Source organism: Astyanax mexicanus, chromosome 12 (assembly GCF_023375975.1).
Source record: "Astyanax mexicanus isolate ESR-SI-001 chromosome 12, AstMex3_surface, whole genome shotgun sequence".
In the NCBI taxonomy this organism is placed as follows: Eukaryota; Metazoa; Chordata; class Actinopteri; order Characiformes; family Acestrorhamphidae; genus Astyanax; species Astyanax mexicanus.
The window spans coordinates 9041160-9062680 of NC_064419.1; the positions used below are offsets into that span (position 1 = coordinate 9041160).

Consider the following 21521-nt stretch of genomic DNA (forward strand, 5'->3'; position numbering starts at 1 on the left):
TACTTCAGTGTAAAACACACAAAAAAAAAAAACTCCAAACACACCTAAATATACAGTATAAACCTGATGATTTCACACCAAACCGTTTCTGTACATTGGACCCATTTCAGCGCTGAGACTCAGACAGCAGGACCGGGACAGTATAATCATCTCTGTGGTCAGGCCTGAGTAAGGCGGCGTGTCATTTCCAGCGTGGAACATCATTCATCTTTTTAAATGCACACCCAGAACAGATCATCTGAGTACATCTCAGAGTCGTCAGAGATAAAGAGGTGAGCTGTTGTTTGAATCAGACACTGTCGTGTAGAAAAGTGAGGTGAAGGAAAAGCTAAGGAAAGGTTCAGGATATAGAATTCAGTGGGTGGGGAAAAGCAGCAATGTTGTCCTGTATTCAACTTTATTTATAAACAGAATAAAATACTGCTGTATGAAAGCTTTAATAAGAAAATGCCTCAGTGCAGTTATGGAGCAACAGAAGCAACAGAATGTGTTCTGGTGTGTTCTTTCTTATAGGCTCAAATACAGCTTCATGTCTAAAACATGAGGACCAAATCTCACACGTGTATGTAAAAACATACAGTAAATTATACAGTTCATAACAATACAGTATACCATTTTATGAAAGTCTTGTTTTTGAAAAAAAAAACAAAAAAAAAAACAATATAACACTCAATGATAGTCAAACAGGATCATCAGTGTAAGTGCAATGAGTAAAGCAATATAAACAAACAACGGCAATATTTAGAAGTAGTAAATACACATGACATATACATATGGCTTACTGTTAGAACTGCATATTACAGGAGCAGTGAATACACACATAGTACCAATCTCAGGCAAATAAATTGACTGTGGCAAGAATAATCATCAAACATTAAAACCTGATGTCACTGAAACACTTTCACTCTCAGGGCTGAATGCAATCAAACCTTCCTCACAGTAATGTTCCAACTTATGATATAAAGCTTATTCAGAAGAGTAGATGCTGTTACTGCAGTAAAGAGGGCACACTCTTTATTCATACCCTTGTATTCAGAAAATATTCTAGAGAAAAAGGTGTTAATAATACGTATAATTTTGGACATTATGTAGGTCTAATTGACAACTGAAATCCAGACCAGATCTATTCTATCATCATCACCTATGTAGGCAGAGTCTCCCTATACTTCACACTGATTGTTTTGTTAAAAGACACGTGTCGGATGTTTATGTGTTGACAATTCGGTTAGTTGCATTTTCTGCTCGAGTGGAGAGCAAACAGCTGGTCTGAAGTACATGCTCAGGTCGAGGAGGTGAAAAAAGGCCAGGTGGTTTGCTTTTGCTGTTTTTACAGCTATAGCTGCACAGCTGCACAAAGAGATGTGTGGGCACGAGAGAGAAGCACGTAGCGCATACGGAAAAGCAAAAAAGATGTGTGAATTCCCATGTTGCATGTCCAGAAACTGGATACAAATCCAATTTAGGACCACATGAAAGTGACTTAAATATGATTTGAAAAAAATCGGATTTGGCACACTCACACAGCCATGAAAAAATCTGATCACACTGAGAAACAAACAGTCACTTTAGCCTGGTCATGTGAATGTAGCCTTAACTTCCTGTAAGTCTGAATCATCTAAAAAATGTTTTCACAGTTTCAGACTGTTCAGATTGGTCCAAACCATAATAGCAGGTGTGAAAGGTGTCATAAACCACGGTCCAAACCCAAAATTTGGTCCAAATAAAAGAGATGTTTTCTGGCCCTGTGAAAATACTATTTTGGATAATTCAGACTTTCAGACTAATTAAGCCTGCACTCGAAAGGAGTCAGATCCTGGCATGGACGCAGAATTTGGCACAACATTTGAAAAGGCAACTTGCTAACAATGTGCCAATGCTTGACGCATGCTTTTCTACAAACCAATCAGCGTCAATCAAGTATAGGGAGATTTTGCCAATTAAAGTGACGATCACAGGGTGTTGTAAAGTTGTTTAGAGAGATTAGTAACTAAACTGCAGTGTGAAACCAAATCTAACCAGGCCAGACTTTAGTTGATCTGGACTAAGACCACCTTCTTTGGTCCGAACGGTGGATTTTTTACACTTGCTATTTTGGTTCGGATCAAACAGAGTAGGTGTGAAAAGGAGATTGGGTGTTGTTAAGAGTAAAGTCCACCCCTGAGAGATATGAAAGGTTTCTGAGGTTTACCTGAGACAGACACAGAGGGTTTGGGCAAGCATTGTGTGTGTTACAATGTGTGTGTGTATCAGTGTGTGTTACTCATAGATCTGTTCGTGTTTCTGTGGCCGCAGGACGACGCTGTGGTACGTTTTGATGCAGGACAGTGCTGTGTGTGGGATGAGGCGGCGGTCGATGAGGTTGTACTGCAGGTGGACAGACAGCAGCGGAGAGTCCTCGCGAGACATAGAGTCACACAGAGAATTCATCGGCACTGAACTGCAGAGAAAACACAAATAAACACAAAAATACACATCAAAACAGACAGTGATGTTCACATTAGGGGAAATAAAACTGAATGTGACTAAAGAATCTGAATGGTTTCGCACAGTGGGCACCATTTGTGCCTTTAAATCTCCTCTCCTACTCTAAGCTGATGTAGTTGTGGTGGATTGTGGCGTATGAGTGTGAGTAGTAACTCTGAGCTGATGTAGTTGTGGTGGATTGTGGTGTATGAGTGTGAGTAGTAACTCTGACCTGATGTAGTTGTGGTTTAGGCGGAGGAGCTGCAGGGCTCGGAGCTGTATGATGCCGCGGGGGATGGATCTGAGCTGGTTGTGGTCCAGCAGGAGTTCAGTCAGTGAGTGGTAAAGGCCATGGAAGGACACCTCGCTGACCCCGTCCTCACGCAGGCGGTTGTAGGACAGGTGGAGGGAGTCCAGCCCCGGCTTCAGGTGTCCGAACACGTACCCGGGGATGCGCTCGATCTGGTTGTGGTGAAGAGTGAGCTGACGGAGCCCCACAGGTAGGAAGGACGGGACGTGCACCAGCTTATTGTAGGACAGGTCCAAAGATTCCAGTTTACTGGTTACAAATAATGAAATGTACAATTACAAACAAATATAAACACTGTGAGTGTGTGATAAGAAGTAGGATAAGAAGTAGTTTGGTGTGTGTGTTTACTGCGGCCCTTTACCTCACTCTACCATGTAACTACCTTGTTATTCAAGACACTTTTGCAGCACGTTTGATGCGTTTACTGTGGAAACTCATTGCTCAATAACAATAAAAATACAATTTATCTTACAGCTCTAATAAACACTAACATGGTTTATGATTCATAAGCTTTATCATAATATGACAAAACCTCACATGTGTCCTCCATCACAAAGATATAAATCTGCAATACTCTAACAGCCCACATGGTGGCACAGTAGGACCAAAAGAGAGCAGCAGAGAAAGTCTGGAGTAAGCTCCAGAGTTTAGGACTGGGGGTGGGGGCATTATACTCTTCTAGCCCACATTTTACAGATTGGTGTCAATAGGGTCATGTTTTTTTTTGCTCCAGATAGAGTCCTATTCTAGCAGTACTTCCCTTCTACTGGGACTAGACAAGCTGTGTGTGTGCGTGTACAGCACAAGTACTACTTTAGTACCAGTACTAAGATTTGGACACACCTCAAATTCAGTGTTTTTTAATAATAAAATAATAATTTAATAAAATGTTCTGCATTGTAGATTAATATTAAAATCATCCAAACCATAAAGAAACATATATGAAATTATTTAGCTAAAAAGTGTTAAACAACCAGAATATGTTTTATATTTTAGATTCTTCAAAGTAGCACCTCTTGTTTACATGACAGCTCTGCACAGCGTGGATAGATTTTCTCTGTCAGCTTTTATGAGGGAGAGTCACCTGGAATTCAGGCTTTCAGTTAACAGCTGTGCTGAACTCGTCAAGAATTAATTATTTGAATTTCTTGTCTCTTAATGTGTTTGAGAGCATCAGTTGTAAAGTTGTGAAGAGATAGAGTTGGTATACAGTGAATAGCTTTAACTGAATAATGATCTAATCCTTATTATCAGAAGAACTACTAAATTAAGTAAAGAAAACAAACTTTTAGAAATGAAGGTCAGTCAATTAGAAAAAATCAAGAACTTTAAAAATATCCTCAAGTGCAGTCACTGCAAAGACCATCAAAGAGGTTATGATGAAACTGGCTCTCATCAGGGCCACCACAGGACAGGAAGAGGAAGAGTTTCCTCTGTTTCACATCAGGGTTACCAGCCTCAGTGCTAAATGCTTCACAGAGTATTTTTGGTTTGTTTAACACTTTTAAGTTACTACATGATTCTTTGTGTTTCTTCATAGTCTAGATGACTTCAGTCTTAATTCACAATGTAGGAAAAAAAGGTAAACCTTTAATAAAAAGGTATGTCCAATTTTTACCTGGACCTGTATATATAAATATATGAAAATGAGCTCTGCTTTGATTGGTTCACTGTCTCAATCTTGCTGGCACCAGAAGGTTGCTCTTATTGTAAAAGGTGAGGTGTTTGCAGTGTAAGTGCAGAACCGATGAGGGCACTGACCGGAGGTGGAACCAGGCTCGGGGCGCGATGCGGTCCTCTCGGATCTTGTTATGGCTGAGGTTTAGAACCCGCAGGTGCACTGTCTTATTGAGGAGTCCAGCGTGAACCACCTCGATACGGTTATCAGAGAGATGCAGCTCCTGCTCATATACACAGAACAGAACAGGTCAGAGGTCTCTTAAGCTGTTTGTAAATGATTTGTATGTGTGCTAAATTATTAAGCATTTAATATGAATTACTCATTATTTACTAGAAATGCACCTTAAAAAAACATTTTGACAAAACAAAACTGAACAAAATAAAACATTTGGTTAAATAATGAATATAATATTATTGTCATTCATGTTTTCACTTGTTCCACAATTTAATAAATTCAGCTGGAGTGATTTTAAGGGGTTGTGTAATGTTGATATATCCCAACTATCTATTATAAATTAATCAGTGTCTAGTAGGAGTTGTTCATGATCTACTTTGGAGGATTTATTATTTATTTATCTTTAACATATTCAGTAACTGCAACATGTATCAGTATCTATTATGTACTATTGAGTATCTGTTATGAATTATTCAGTATTTATGAATTATTTATCATTTAGTAAAAGTTGTATTACTAATTGCTGTGTATAATTATTATTATTGCTATATATGATACTGATACTGTGAAACAGGATTAATGATATAGGCAGTGTGGTGGTGCTGAGATGGTGCTGTGGGACCTGCAGGGAGGTGGGCAGGCCGGAGGGTATGGCTCTGAAGTCGTTATCGTCCAGTCTGAGGTAGATGAGTTTCCCCAGGTTTCTGAAGGCCAGTGGAGAAACGTTCCCATCGTGGAAGTGATTATCCTCCAGCTCCAGCGTCAGCAGCTGTGACAGACCTGAAATACCAACCGCCATACGGTTAGCATTTACTCTCCACCTCACTCTATAACTCACAGTCCAGCTCAGGCAATCAAATCCTACACTCTCAAACCTAAACCTAACTCTGATAATTACAGCTATAGTACATAAACACAGCAGTTATGAGATAATAATAAACTCCAATAAAATTCCATTCCATCACCTAATTTACCATCAGTAAGCTCTGATCAACCAAACCAGCTGCTGATATGATGAGAACTTTAAATATAACTCCATTTGGAGAGATTTGAAGATGATATAATGATACTGATACTGATTAGTATGAAAGTTATTAATATTGATGTTAGTATTAGAGTTTTACTGTGGAAATAAACACACACTTATGTCTATAAAAGATTTACAATATAATTTAGACAGGGGACTAAAAGGTTTGCACTGTAATGTCCTGAACATGTCCTGGTTATGTGCTGTGGCTAGGCTCCATCCCTCACTTTAGATATGTCAAACATAGACACTGTTGCAGCTTTTTTCAGAGGACTGCTTCTCTAAAAGTTTGGTATAGTTTGGTAAAGCAGCTATCTCTGACAGAATTGGTAATAAATGCTTGTCTCGTACTGGCCTGCATGGAGAAGTATCTCCTTATACCAGAAGAGCTGCTGGTTTCCTTTTTTTTACTGAGGAAATACTGTAAACACTTACTGCCCAAATAAGATTTACATTGTAATTTACACAGGGGACTAAAAGGTTTGCACTGTAATATCCTGAACTTGTCCTGGTTATGTGCTGTGGCTAGGCTCCATCCCTCACTTTAGATATGTCGAACACAGACACTGTTGCAGCTTTATACAGAGGACTGCTTCTCTAAGAGTTCGGTATAGTTTGGTAAAGTGTGAAAGCTATCTCTGTCTCTCTCTCTCTCTCTCTCTCTCTCTATCTATCTGTCTGTCTGTCTGACAGAATTGGTAATAAATGCTTGTCTCGTGATGGCCTGCATGGAGATATATCTCCTTATACCAGAAGGGCTGCTGGTTTGGAGAATCTCCTGCTCATTAAAATACTAAATGGCCCAAAAGCTGTTGTCCTCAGTACTCAAGTGTTTATATCCATTAAAATTAATTAATTAAAAAACAGTACACAGCTTTAGCGATCCTACCTGCAGAAGTGTGATGCATGGAATTGCGCACACTATCGATCCACAGTTTGGATGGAGTTCTTATGTGTTAAGACAAACCAGTGATACTGAGCTCCTTCCCCAAATGAGCCGAGAAACGCATTTATTCAGGGCAAATGTGAAAAACACCCTCAGTCCTATTGTTTCTTACTGTTGTTTTTACTGTTAATTGTCTGTGTTTGACCTTTGTGGACTTTAATAATGGACTTTTGACCTGGACTCTGATAATGGATTCGCCTATGCTAAACTCTGAGTTCTGTCCTGACTACAAGTTAAGTTAAGTTGATAAACCCTCCAATAAAACCAACCCCTACTTCACATGCACAGAGCTGTACAGTACTGTTCTGATTAATGTGTGGCTGTGAGATGTGTGTGTGTGTACCCCTAAAGCTGTGTGGCGTCAGTCCGCTCAGCCTGTTGTCGTTAATCTTGAGCTCCAGCAGTGATGGGGGCAGCGCTGGCACTTTGGTCAGATTATTCCCGTCCAGAATCAGCCTCCGCAGTTTGGTCAGATTCTGCAACATCACAGAACACACACAAATACATAACTCACATGTATAAATCACACACACCTCAAAACACACACTCCACTTGTAGCACAACCCTTCCCACCTTTAATGCAAACACTGACTCCAGCTTCAGACTCCGGGCCAAATCGGAGCTACACACCACATTCCAAATCCAGCCATCATTAAACATGCATCTAATCCTCCTCACAGACATGCTACTGACACAGTCATACTGTCTTACTATTACCTGCTCACTTTATAGTGCATTTTTTTAGACATAGATTTTAGTGCTGTTTGCCTAACTGTGAGTATGGAGTGTACAGTTGTGTATTTTATAACCAACTGGCAGTATATATATTTTCGCACTACTTAAAATCTTTCTCAAAAAAACGTCAGTGCATTTTATAATCCAGTGCGCCTTATGTATGAATTTTACCAGTCAGATATTAAGGAGCAGTAAAGCCACTCCACTGAAGTACAGCGTTATATAGGGAGTTTCAGATTGGTTTCCCCCCAGCTGAAGCAGTATTAGCATTAGCTGCTAACTGCACTAAGCACTACCTCTTTTGTCGTTCAGAGGTCAGTATATCAGACTGTAGTCTGTGTGTTGTTCACCGTGTTAAAACAAGCTGCGTGGGATCAACCACTAGCTGATAGTGGTTTATCGGAACACTCAGGGTTCCTCAGTGTAGCACTGTCAGGCGGCATTTACTAGCGGTTACCCCCTACCCCCCAGAAGGGGGTATCAAAATAGTCCAGAAATTAGACATTTATTCATAGTGCACCTCATAATACGGTGTGCCATGAATTGAGCCCTGAGGAACACCTTTAGTATAATTTACAGTGTAGAACTGACCATTCTGAATAATTTTAATGACATTAATAAATAAACATTAGAAGAAACAGGGGGAATACAAAAAGAGAAGTTATAGAAAGTATATAATTTATTTAATATCTAACAAAACTTCTACTCGGACAGAGCCTGAACAGTTAACAGTTAATACTGCACTATTCACTATGTTAACCAACTTTTATGTGAATTCTGTACATACTGTAATAAAATATGGCCAACACAACTAACTAGTATTATACTAAACAATTGTTGGGGAAATAGGACAATAGATTTAAATGATGCATATGTATGCAAAACAGTGACTCCTTAATTCATAGTTATGTACTTTATAACCAGTTAGCAACATGCACATTATAAAAAAGTAGTGGACCAAGGACAAAGCCCTAAGGAACACCTTTATTGGTAGATTCACTATCTAGTGCATTATATTGTCCCAAAACTAAGCCCTACTCACAATATATATATATATATATATATATATATATATATATATATATACACTATATGTACAAAGGTATTGGGACAACTGCTAATTCACAGTGTTCTCTGAAATCAAGGGTACTAAAAGAGTTTATCCTGCTTGAAGTAACTAACTCTACTGTTCAGGGAAGACTTTATACTAGATTTTGGTAGAAAGCATTGCTGTGAGGATTTGATTGCATTCAGCAACAAGAGCATCAGAGAGGGCCCAATGTTGAATGACGATCACCACCCAACCTTATTCCCAAAAATATGGGATAAAGCTCCATCATTCCATTAAAAACCACAAAACCACTGCTGGCTTTATACCTCTCTAGCCCACGCCTGGCATTAGGCATCGTACCATTAGGTTCATGTTTGTTTGTCTGCTCCAAAAAGTCTTATCATATTGGCATCACTTCTCTATGACATTGACTGGACAAGCTTTGTGTGCACTGGCACATATGTTTCAGCAACTTGGTGCAATTTAAATAGCTGAATGTAGCATTCATCAGAAGAGTTGTCAGTAAATATTTGGACAGATCATGTGTACAGTGATAAGAGGACTATTTCTAACTGGACGAGGGAATGATATTTGTTCTCAGAAGTATCAGTGTGAGCACAGTAAACACGACAAGACATCCTGGGGGGGGGGGGTGTTTTGAGTGTGTGTAGTGCTTGGCTCTGGAGGGGCATGGCAGGCAGGTGTGAGGGGGTGAGGTGTGTATAAATGATAACGCTGTGTTTGACCGTGGCCTATCAGTGGACTAAAACATTCAATGCAGCAAAGAGGTGTGATTTGTCCCAGCCGTGTCCGATTCGGCGCTGTGTGGGAGAAATACACATGTGGCTACATGCTGTTTACACTGCAGAAGTGTTACATAACACTGTACCATCATACCACACTCGCTCTGACCAGACTGCTCTGTACAAACCCGTAACATTCTGTAGATAAGGATCAAACACCTGCTGACACTCATACTGCACCCTGCTCACTTTAATACAGTAAATAGTAGTGGGTCAAGAACGGAGCCCTGAGGAACACCTTTAAGTATTATGTATTATGGCTCCGTATTTGCAATACAGTACTGCAATACAATATACTGGCAATACAATAGATATGATACAGGGGTTATGATTTAATATACAGCTCTGGAAAAAATAAGAGACCACTAAAAATGATAAGTTTCTTTGATTTTACCAAATTGGATAAAAAATCTTTGGAATATAATCAAAAGGAAGGTGGATGATCACAAACCATAAAATCAAATAAAAAAATATATTAGAAAGAGGTAGTAGAAGAGGAACAAGAAGCAGCCATCAAATGCAACTCACCCGGAACACGTCCAGCCCCAGAGAGGAGTCATCCAGTTTGTTTTTGCTCAGGTCCAGCCACTCCAAATTGGGCAGGCCGGACAGAGATCGGCTGGGGATCTTACTGATCTTATTATCTGTGAGAAATTTAACAAAAAAACGTTTTTTTTTTTACTACAGCCCTTATGGAAAAGAAATATACCTAAATGTATTTATAAATTAATTTAAAAATTCTGCAAAAAATGTTTTTAATTGTTTGAAAACATTCTGAAATATTAAGAAAAACATACCCACAAGTTTATTTTCAGCATGTACAGATACTGAGTAAACCTTACAAAAAAATAACATATTAAACATTCACTGCTATATAATATATATATGTATATATAGTGTATACATTTCACATAGGGGATCCCTAAAAAATAAGGCTAATTTATATAGATTTTTAATTATTTTCCAACTTAGAAGATCAAATTATTAGTTTTGAAATGTGTAAATAATGTAAAGGTTTTTAGAATTGGAACAATTTATTTCACTTTATTAAAATCTGCAGTAAAATATATGTATTAATTGACTTAATGATAAATCTGAAACTGTATACATTCCAGTTTAATATGGTCCCGTGTTCAGCACTGGAGGTGCAGCTCCAGCAGCTCACCTGCCAGGTAAAGTGTCCTGACGCCAGCGTCTTTGAGGAGTGGCAGTTGTGTGAGTCCTGTGCTGCCACAGGCAATCAGGGACTCGGACAGCAGGCAGCCTGCGGGCAGGGACTCCATATGTACGTACTGTGGGTAAGCAGGACGTCCCGGGGCTACTGAGCGCCCACCGGGCACTGGCAGAGGGTTACTGGGGGGCAGAACTACAGACTGCCTGGTGGGAGGGGCAAAGGATCTCTGGGATGGCAGTAATGCTGGCTTCTGGGCAGGTACCACTGCTGGTTTGCTATTAGATGGCACTCTATGGACTGGTGCCTCTCTGCCAGCTGGTGCCAGTATACTAGTTGATGGCATTCTGTGGGCTGGTGCTGCTCGGCCAGCTGATGCCATGGTGTCTGTTGATGGCACCCTGTGAGCAGAGGCCAGTCTGTCTGTGTGGCTGTTTGGACTGGTGTTGAGGAAGACACCAACATCGTCATCATCGTCATCATCACTATCGCTGTCGTCCTCCACATGGTCGTCATCATCATGGTCATCGTGGTCAAATCTCCTCCTCTCCACCACTCCCAGCCCTGGCACCAGATCAGGACTCTGAACCACAGGTGGCTTCCTGTCCCACCACTGAGGTTTACCTACTTCCACCTTTGGGGTTGGCACCTTCTTGGGGAGAGCAGGTGAAAGCTGTGGATTGAGAGGATGTGAAACATGGAGCTTAGATCAGATGTTGGAGCAAGTGAAGAGACAATACTGACAATAAATTAATGATACTTTAACACAAGTGATCTCTATGAAGCTGAAGAACTGTAGAAATGTTAGATGAGTATGCAACAATTTCACCCGGATGATATTATGTTTCATTTTTTGTCTGCTTTATTTGTTAATAGACATCTATTCATCGTGCAATGATATCTACACTTTAAAAAAGAAAGCCTTGGGTCAACAAAAAAAATCAACGCAACGGTTTGCAATAGACTTTCTGAGTTGTGTCAACCTCTTGTATAATTACATTGATCCAAAAAAGCATTTTAAAGTATGGTAAATTAGTTTTTTAGCTATAGTAGAAACCATTTTTAAATAGCCTGAACTTAATAACTGTCACCATCAACCTATATTTTTACATAAACTGCACAAAAAAATCAAGTTGACTTTGTTTATACAATCAAGTACAATATATTATAAAAATAATTATATTTAATTGCATTGTAAATTGTAAAAATTGTATCTCTACACTGTAAAAAATAAAAAAATATATAGTATTTAATAAAAAAAACAAAAACAATTTAAGGTGACTTATTGCACTAGATTCTTGAGTTTTGAGGCTAGCTCAAATACTAAACAATGTAACTTGCTCTTACAGCTCACAACACTGAGACCAGGCAGTTATTACATACCATATACATAAATCCCAAGAGAGGGCAGCAGCCTGTGGGGAATGACTACACACTGATGGCGAGCGAGGGATGGGAGGACATGACCAATATGCAAATAGCGTGACCAACATCACATTAAAACCCCTGCATAAAACTGAGCATGTGCAGAGTTGTTGGCTTGGCCTCAACTAGAGTTCAACTACAATTTGTACATTTTGCCAACACAAATCTACATAGTCAATATAACATTTTCAATGCAAAATTCTTCTCGTGTTTTCTACTAGGGACAGATCAGGACTGCAGGCGGGCCAGTCCAGTACCTTTGTCCTCTTCCTCCATAGCCATGCCTTTGTAATGTGTGCAGCATGTGGTTTTGCACTGTCTTTTTGAAAAAAGCTTTAATGCCCCTGGAAAAGATGTTTTCCTAAAGGCAGCAAATGTAACTTTTAGACCTTTTAGTGTACTTTTCTGCATTATACACCCCCATACCATTACAGCCCTTGGCTTTTGGACTTGTTGATAACTGGACATGGTTAACTTTAGGCTTATGTCTTGCACAGTTTTAAGTTTTAAGCAGTATTTGTGAATGTAACTCTGTATTGTGTTGCTTAAAAAGGATTGCCAAAGTAATCCCTTGCTCATTTTGTTCTATTAGCTATTGTTGAATAACAGTTCTTGATTCAGTTCATCTATTTGAAATCTCATTATTATACAACTGAAACACCTGAAAGACTTTTGTTGCAGTGGCTACCTTTTTTTTCACTGATGTCTGTATATGCAGACTGCATGGCTAGGGGCTGGATTTTATATACAATATGGCAATGAAACTGAATCACGTGAATCAAGTGAAAACACTGAAAAAAAACTAAATTCAGTGATAAATAGGTGAATTCCTATATGTTTGTACACATACGTAGTATACATTAAATTAGTATTTTGACCACTACTGCACCTTCACAGTCTTAGCTTGACTTATGGTCACTTTGGGATGGACCTCCGGTACAGTTTTCCCCGTCCCATTCGGCTGCCGTATGTTCTTTCCTCTGCCCTTTTTCTCCAGCTTCTCTCCGCTGGGTGTTTTCTGCTGTTTGACCGCAGGCCTGCTAGCAGGTGGAGCTGAACACAGAGAGCCAAACACAGCATTAGAGCCCCTCATTCCCCCAACTCTGGCCGCTGGAGTGGGTGGCATCTGGCCAACACACTGAGAGCCAGCAGTTTCCACAGCTTTGCACCACAACCCACAGTCAGGCCCTTAAGGTAATGTTTTAAAAAATGCAAAATGACAAGCTTAATAATCGTAGACACTGATGCTCATGGAGGAGCCGCCCACCTCACAACTTACAGGACCTAACTGTTAATATGCCAGCCATTTTTCCATTTTCCACCTGAAATTACACACTCAAATCTTAAGGCTGTATACTCAAGCGGAATATGAACTAGATGCAGTTTCATTAAGTATAAAGGACTTTTGACTGTTTGATAAAAAATATTATTTTTACTCTAATTCAGTAGTTGTACAATAGCTTAGAGCATCATAATCCTGAAACTCAGCCTTTTTAATGATGTGTGGTAATGTCCCCATGTAAGGCTTTTTTAAAAGGACTCAGAGCTGATAGTGGGATCTATATCCTATCCAAAAGTATTGGACAGAGCTCCATCATTCCAGAGAACAATGTTCCATCATATTTGGACACAGTGTGAATGTGTGAATGTGTGTGTGTGTGTGTACCTGTAACTAGGCAGGGTACTGCATGGCAGCTAACGGCTCCACCTTTACACTGGCACACATTGCAGGCATCTGGAGACCAGGCAGCTCCCTCAAACAGAAGGATCCCATTCACCAAGCACTGAGTACTGGTCACTGCACACACACACACACACACACACACACACTTATACAGTGTACACAGTTGTAGTTGTAGTGTATATAGTGTATCTGTACATTCATTCATAATTTTCCATTTTAGTACATTATAGTAAGTAAGCATTATCATTTTAGTACATTTTATTAAATTTATCCATTTTATTTATACAACTTTTTATTTATACATTTTACTCATTCAACATAAGTGTACAGAGTGGAGAATACACACTTGAGAATGTGTTCTGGGTTTGTCACACACTAGAGGGAACTCCAGAGTAACTCCAGAGCATTTGTGCAACAGAACAAAATCAGATTCTAAATATTTTAAGCTCCAGTTATAAACCTTTTAAAAGTGCTTTGGTTGTAACCCCAGCATCCGCTCACCAACCAATCAAATCACTGTAGCAGTAATGCTAGTGTCTCTATTGGCCCAGACCTGTTACCTATAGAAAAATGGCAGTAAATACATCATTATACGTTCTAAAATTAAACACACTATTTTTTATTAGAGTTTAGCTTCATTATGTAACAGCTCATTATATTACACTGACTGTAACAGGGGTGGGTTATGGGAGTTGATTTTGAGAGTAAAAGACTTTGCTCGTTCAGATACACACACCCGCATCTGTGTGTACTATGGAGAGGAATAAGTGCCCAGCTGAAAAGCAAATGTGTAAAATGTAAATGCAATCCACACAATGCATTGATTTTCCTCACTAACATGCAGAATACATGCCAAAACAAAATGCAAAACCACTATTACATTTCATTGTACTTGATCTCTTTATTGTGTCTTTGACCAGCGCAGAAATTGTGCGAAAATAAAATGAAATCAATGTCCAATCAGAACCCACTATTGAAATTGGGGCGGGGCTGAGAAACCAGTGGCATGTATTCTGCATGTTAGTAAAAAGCATTGCTAGGAAAAGCAATGTATCTTGTGGATTGGATTTTCATTTGTCCTCGATAGTGTTTGCTTTTTAATTTTCTACTAATTCCCCTACATAGTTTGCAGCTGTCTGATACTCATGTGGCTCAGCTAAGCTAGCTAAGCAAAGGATATGTTAGCGAGTGGCTTAAGTACAAACTCAACACAGAAAACACTATTTAGCTTTTTGCCCCTCTAACAGACGTCGCTTGACTTCAGAATCTCAGATATAATATTTTATGGTCAGTACTCGGGTCAGTTATTCATTGTCGCTGTCATTCCTGTCTAAAAATGTACAAGTGGGGTTTCAGCCAAACAGACCCGAGTTCTGTGTTCTGTGGTGACGGAATGGTAGCTAGTGATCATGATAGCAGAGTAAAATCTTCTAAACTGCTGTGGTAAACATTTTTTAATCTGCCAATGTAACCTTTATTGTATGATTGAATTAAATGTGTGGTCAATGTGTGTTCACTTACTCTATAAACAGCCCCCCCAGCACAATATCTTTAAAAAGACTTTAAAAAACATCTAGTTTCTTAAAACTATGTTTCATTCATCAAAAAAATAAGTGGTTACATTTTTTCTATTTAAAGGCATTAATATGGGTAATAAAAGATATGTTTTTAACTTTAACTTTTAACCAAATTAATTTTTTAAGGTCTTTTTAACAGTATAGTGCTGACTTAGATTGTATGGTATGCACATAAACACAAGATAGAGAGGCAGGTGCGGAGCCAGTTAGTTAGTTCTTAGGTTTGTTAAGGAATATTTGGGACTGTAAGTAAAAGTGTTCTATACATATTGCAGCAATGATAGCTAAGAATATAGCACATTTGTTTGTTGTTGAATGTTTATAGCTTAGCTGCTAAGGCTAATGGAGATGCTAGCATTGGCTAAATACTGTAAACACTGTGCTAGCTTATTAATTGAATGTTTAGTATGAAAATTACTAATCCAACCTAAATACAAACCTATCAAACCAAATTCCACTGTGAAAGAGAATAAAGAGAGTTAGTGGAATTTCTGTCTTGTGCAAGTAAATTATCCCACTCCAATATAGACAGTTTTTTTTTTTTATGTGAAGGATGGTTGGTGTTTTTGACATACCTGCAGTGCTGCATGGTTTAATTAAATAATTAGTTTAAGAGGTTAAGTAATGTGTGTTAAAAATATTATATTCTTACATTTTTTTAAAGATGTTTTAATAATTTATTTAGCTTTTTTTTTTTTTTAAATTAGGCTGTTTAAACGCATCCAAAAAAATACCCTGTCCACGTGGTCATCTTAAGATATCCATGCCCCACTGTTGACATCATTAATTAAAAGAGGACTGAGGACTGCATGTTCAGCAATTAATAACTTGTCTCCATATGTTGTCCACCCTGTTTTTGCAAAATCATATCATGTGTTTTAGAAAATCACACCAGTTTTCACAAAATTACGGATGGGCGATGTGGCCCTAATATAATATCACGATATGTCACGGTATTTGCGCGACAACGATACTCTTGGCACTATGACAAAACACCTTTACGAAACACAATTAGAAAAAATAATTTCAAGAATACACTACTGCAACAAAATGAAAAAAAAAAATGTTATTACTGAATACTGAATATTACTGATATGATATGGCACGCCCCTAACTGAAATATTTTTTAAAAATCAAGAATTTTATCAGATTTATAACAGAAGTCAATTATCCAGAATGTCATGATACTAATAATAATGCACCCCAAATATATCTATATATCCAGGATTAAAATAAGTGTTAGGTAAAGGTAATGATACTGGACAAGTATAATTTCTCTAGTAGATATTTAAATAAGGAAATGAGAACTGATTTTTTATTTTGCTAAAAACAGCCAAAAAGTAGTACCCTGATGTGATAATTAGGGGTAAATGTACAATGCAATATGACACACCCCTAGAGGACATATGCATGACATGCATGAAATAAACATCATAGTCAAAATAATTACAAATATTTTTTTTTACAGTTATGAATTTATTTCTTTGCACTCACCTGGATGGGCAGGTGTATTGTATCCTGCTGCTGGATCAAATCGATTCTTATGTTTCTCACCTTTCCTCGTCCCTCTGCGGCCGTCTGCGTCAGAAATGACCGCGCACACACACACCCACACACACAGGTATGCTATAGGCCGAGACATGGCGAGTGTGTGATAACCGCTCGAGTGTTCCTGCTGAGGGTCTGAGAGTGCTCTTATACTGACAGTGAGGGGTGAACCTCCGGAAAGGTGCGAGAGGGGGGTGGAGGTGGGAGAAAGAGAGAGAGAGAAAAGAAAACACTTTCAACAAAGCTGCTCTTTCATTGCAACCAAAAGCCCCCCCAACTCCATAACCTGCTCCCAAACACACTCCCATTACTGCGGGAGGGGCTTATCTGTGATGGGATGTTTACCTCGCACACAACACAACAGATTTTTATCAACTCCATTCAGACACACCTTTATAGCGACAGGTCAGTAATATATGAAGCATGTTCTGATTCAGTCATATTTTACTGGATAAAATATCGGCTGTTTTAAACCAAATCCAATTACAAGCCATTGTTTTATCCATGTTGTTCAGAGCGCCATCTGGTGTCCTCAAGACTCTACACTGCTGTGCAGCTGGCAGCGCTGAGAAGAGTTCTCAGAAGGTAAAAGAAGAGTTTAGTTAGAGTCTGTAGTGTGGGACTGAAAGAGGAGGAGTGGAGCGTGAAAACATCCCATAATATCCAAAACTATTTAAATCTATCACCCAATCGCTCTTTTTTACCAATGGGAGAACCACATGCTTTTGTTTATTTTAAACCCACATTGAACAGCATGTGTAAAAGGTCCTGTGTGTGTGTGTGTGTGTGTGTGTGTGTGATAGTGGGACAGTGTGGATGCTGTGTAACGTTCCTCTGTGTGTGTGTGTGATTGTGGGATAGTGTGGACACTGTGTAACGGTCCTGTAAGTGTGTGATTGTGGGACAGTGTAGACACTGTGTAACGGTCCTGTGTGTGTGTGTGTGTGTGTGTGTGTGATAGTGGGACAGTGTGGATGCTGTGTAACAGTCCTGTGTGTGTGTGTGTGTGTGTTTGTGTGTGTGTGATAGTGGGACAGTGTGGATGCTGTGTAACAGTCCTGTGTGTATGTGTGTGTGTGATAGTGGGACAGTGTGGACGCTGTGTAACGGTCCTGTGTGTGTGTGTATGTGTGTGTGTGATAGTGGGACAGTGTGGACGCTGTGTAACGGTCCTGTGTGTGTGTGTGTGTGTGATAGTGGGACAGTGTGGACGCTGTGTAACAGTCCTGTGTGTGTGTATGTGTGTGTGTGTGTGATAGTGGGACAGTGTGGACAGTGTGTAACAATCCTGTGTGTGTGTGTATGTGTGTGTGTGTGTGTGATAGAGGGACAGTGTGGACAGTGTGTAACAGTCCTGTGTGTGTGTGTGTGTGTGTGTGTGTGTGTGTGGGACAGTGTAGACACTGTGTAACGGTCCTGTGTGTGTGTGTGTGTGTGATAGTGAGACAGTGTGGACGGTGTGTAACGGTCCTGTATGTGTGTGATTGTGGGACAGTGTAGACACTGTGTAACGGTCCTGTGTGTGTGTATGTGTGTGTGTGTGTGTGATAGTGAGACAGTGTGGACGGTGTGTAACGGTCCTGTATGTGTGTGATTGTGGGACAGTGTAGACACTGTGTAACGGTCCTGTGTGTGTGTGTGTGTGTGTGATAGTGAGACAGTGTGGACGGTGTGTAACGGTCCTGTATGTGTGTGATTGTGGGACAGTGTAGACACTGTGTAACGGTCCTGTGTGTGTGTGTGTGTGTGTGTGTGTGTGATTGTGGGACAGTGTAGACACTGTGTAACGGTCCTGTGTGTGTGTGTGTGTGTGTGATAGTGAGACAGTGTGGACGGTGTGTAACGGTCCTGTATGTGTGTGATTGTGGGACAGTGTAGACACTGTGTAACGGTCCTGTGTGTGTGTGTGTGTGTGTGATAGTGAGACAGTGTGGACGGTGTGTAACGGTCCTGTATGTGTGTGATTGTGGGACAGTGTAGACACTGTGTAACGGTCCTGTGTGTGTGTGTGTGTGTGTGATAGTGAGACAGTGTGGACGGTGTGTAACGGTCCTGTATGTGTGTGATTGTGGGACAGTGTAGACACTGTGTAACGGTCCTGTGTGTGCGTGTGTGTGTGTGTGTGATAGTGGGACAGTGTGGACGTTCTGCTGGATGAAAGGCTGCTTTGTGTTTGGCCTTCTGAGGAATTCCTGCTGGTTCAGCCCTCAGTCTGACCGCACGTCTCACCCACACACTCCACAGGCAGATCGGACACTTCTACACACACCTAATACACCCAGGCACTGCGCCCACCGGAATGGGCATGTTCTTACAGAAATCAGAAAATATGGCACATATGAAATGATGTTGTAAATAAAAAAGTGTAAAATGTATTATTTTGTTTCTAAACTAAAAACAGGAGCATTTCTGAGTGGAGAAGGGATAAAATATTGTGTTTAATGATACCAGTGTGCTTTAAAAACCTTCCCTTCAAAGCCTTATATATTAATTCTAAAAACTGGGCTGCTCTACGCATGATTTCTTTTGGCCACTTCTTGCATCTTTATGATCTTACACGTACAGCCTCTAAAAGAGGATCTGGCTCAGTTTTACTGAGCGCGAGCAGCTGGTGGAGCAATGGAGACTTCAGAAGAGAAAACTCAGAGCTCAATAGCTCATTCACTCATAGTAAAACAAAGAAACGAAAGAGTGAAATTCCTGACTGAGCGCGCTCTCTCTCTCTCTGACTGAACATAACCTGGAATTGGATTCATTTGCACTGAAAGGAGACCGCATCACACCCACCCAGTTTAAAATGATTCTTCTGCATGCTCAGTGCAATTACCCTTTCTCACCAGAGACCCTAAATCCCAAAACTTACAGATATCAGCTTTAAACAAAGCTAAACATGTTTTATTAGTAGCAGCTTTAGCTTTAATGCCAGCTTTGCATATGGAGTGAAAACAAAACTAAAGTTGTTAGTTTTTTCTATAAAAAACGTATTTTTACATTTATATGTTGTCCCTGCAGGAGGAAAGAGTTCTGTTTTAATCTGTATGAGTGGCTGAATAAACAATGGTTATTGTAGGATATGTTGAGTTAATTTGGTATAATGTGATGGTGTAATCTGTCTCTGTAAACATCCTCCTGCACTGACCCGTCTCCCAGACTGGCTAACAAACACACTGCTGCTGTTTTTATTTCCCACAGTGAACAAGATTAGTCTGAACACGCCCTCACGGCCTAAACACACACCTCCTGCTATTCATCCCAAAAGAGCAGCTCCAAAATAAAGAATTATTATTTAAACTGCGTGAACACTCGCCTCTCCTACAGCTTCCTGTCTAATGGCTTCAGGTAAAAAAGACAGAACCGAATTAGGCCCAAATTAGAGCCTGTTTTACTGATCTCAGTGGACTGAGCAGAGTTCAGTGAGGTGTTCCTGACTCCTTGTTTTTGTGACAGAAACTTTCCCCAGGGCCGGAAGTGTTTGGATGTTATCCAGTAATGTGTGCTCTGCGATATTTACCATACAATTCTGTTACAAAGCAAAATGAAAAATTGAATAGTAAAATCAATGGAAACAGTAAAATAGATCAAACTAAAATTAAGAGATCACTTTAGTTTCTGAATCAGTTTCTCTGATTTTGCTATTTATAGGTTTATGTTTGAGTAAAATGAACATAGTTTTTTATTCTAAAAACTTACGGACAACATTTTTCCCAAATTCCAAATAAAAATATTGGCATTTAGAGCATTTATTTGAGAATGAGAAATGGCTGAAATAACAAAAAAGATGCAGAGCTTTCAGACTTCAAATAATAAGTTTATATTCATAAAGTTTTAAAAGTTCAGAGATCAATATTTGGTGGAATAACCCTGTTTTTTAATCACAGTATTCATGCATCTTGGTATCATGTTCTCCTCCACCAGTCTTACACACTGCTTTTGGATAACTTTATGCTTTTACTCCTGGTGCAAAAATTCAAGCAGTTTAGCTTGGTTTGATGGCTTGTGATCATCCATCTTTCAAATTGATAAAATCAAAGAAACTCATCATTTTTAAATGGGCTCTTATTTTTTTTTTCCAGAGCTGCATATTATTTAAAAACACTATTTTAGTTTGATATGTTCAGAATGTCTTCTAAAAAGAGATTTATAATATTAAATCAAAATTAACAGTTTAAACCCACTGTGATTAATAAACTGCAGCTGTGTTAGTGTGTAAGCTTATCTTTGAAATTAGCTAGATTGGGAGTCAGGGTTAAAGGAAAAAAATATATATGTAATGTTTCCCTGTACCTGATCAGCTAATCACTTTAATTTTCAAACTGTTTATTCATTTAGGATTACAGGACTTACTGTGAGCTATAATGAACGAAAATTGATTTAACTAACTAGTTATCTAGAAGCTGGATGTAGATGATCGCCAGAATTTCGTACAGTACTTTAAGTTGGTAGTTTAAAGCAGTTACTTAACCCCGATCACTGCCCTAAACTAGTGTTTTCCACCTGATCAGCTAATAAACAGTCATTTACTGAGTTTACCTGTTAAAATCCTTTAGCCCCCTATGGAGCCTAAATTAATCATGTATATCCACCAGAGGAAGCTCTAGAATATGCAGAACAGTTTTAATATGCAGTAGAATACAACCCCTGGCAAAAAGTATGGAATCACCAGTCTTGGATGAGCACTCCTTCAGACATTTCATTCTGTAAAACAAACTCTGATCAAAAACATGATACAATAATAAGGTCATTCCAAAGTGCAACTTGTTGGCTTTCAGGAACACTCAAAGAAATGAAGAAAAAACATTGTGGAAGTCAGTGAATCTTACTTTTATTGACCAACCACAGGGAAAAAAATATGGAATCACTCAATTCTGAGGAAAAAAGTATGGAATCATGAAAAACAGATAAACAAAAGATGATTCAAAATACATC

General features: G+C 39.2%; 1 protein-coding gene across 1 annotated transcript; it reads right to left on the reverse strand.

The window, feature by feature from the left end:
* Nucleotides 1-378: 378 nt before the first annotated feature.
* si:dkey-6n6.1 (uncharacterized protein LOC100170811 homolog) lies at nt 379-16795 on the reverse strand. The gene is made up of 10 exons (XM_049485782.1): nt 16542-16795; nt 13453-13584; nt 12676-12839; nt 10356-11034; nt 9719-9834; nt 6945-7077; nt 5251-5408; nt 4535-4674; nt 2696-3022; nt 379-2437 (listed from the first exon to the last, which is right to left on the reverse strand). Exons 1-10 carry the CDS (start codon nt 16687-16689, stop codon nt 2257-2259), a joined length of 2178 nt encoding a protein of 725 aa, XP_049341739.1. The 5' UTR covers nt 16690-16795; the 3' UTR covers nt 379-2256.
* Between the last annotated feature and the right edge of the window lie 4726 nt (nt 16796-21521).

Coding starts and splice junctions, on each gene's coding strand:
- si:dkey-6n6.1 (XM_049485782.1), bottom strand. CDS start 16,689: ATGTCTCGGCCTATAGCATACCTGTGTGTGTGGGTGTGTGTGTGCGCG. Junction 5,409..6,944: donor GACGCCACACAGCTTTAGGG/GTACACACACAC, acceptor TTGGTATTTCAG/GTCTGTCACAGCTGCTGACG. Junction 2,438..2,695: donor CTAAACCACAACTACATCAG/GTCAGAGTTACT, acceptor TTTTCTCTGCAG/TTCAGTGCCGATGAATTCTC.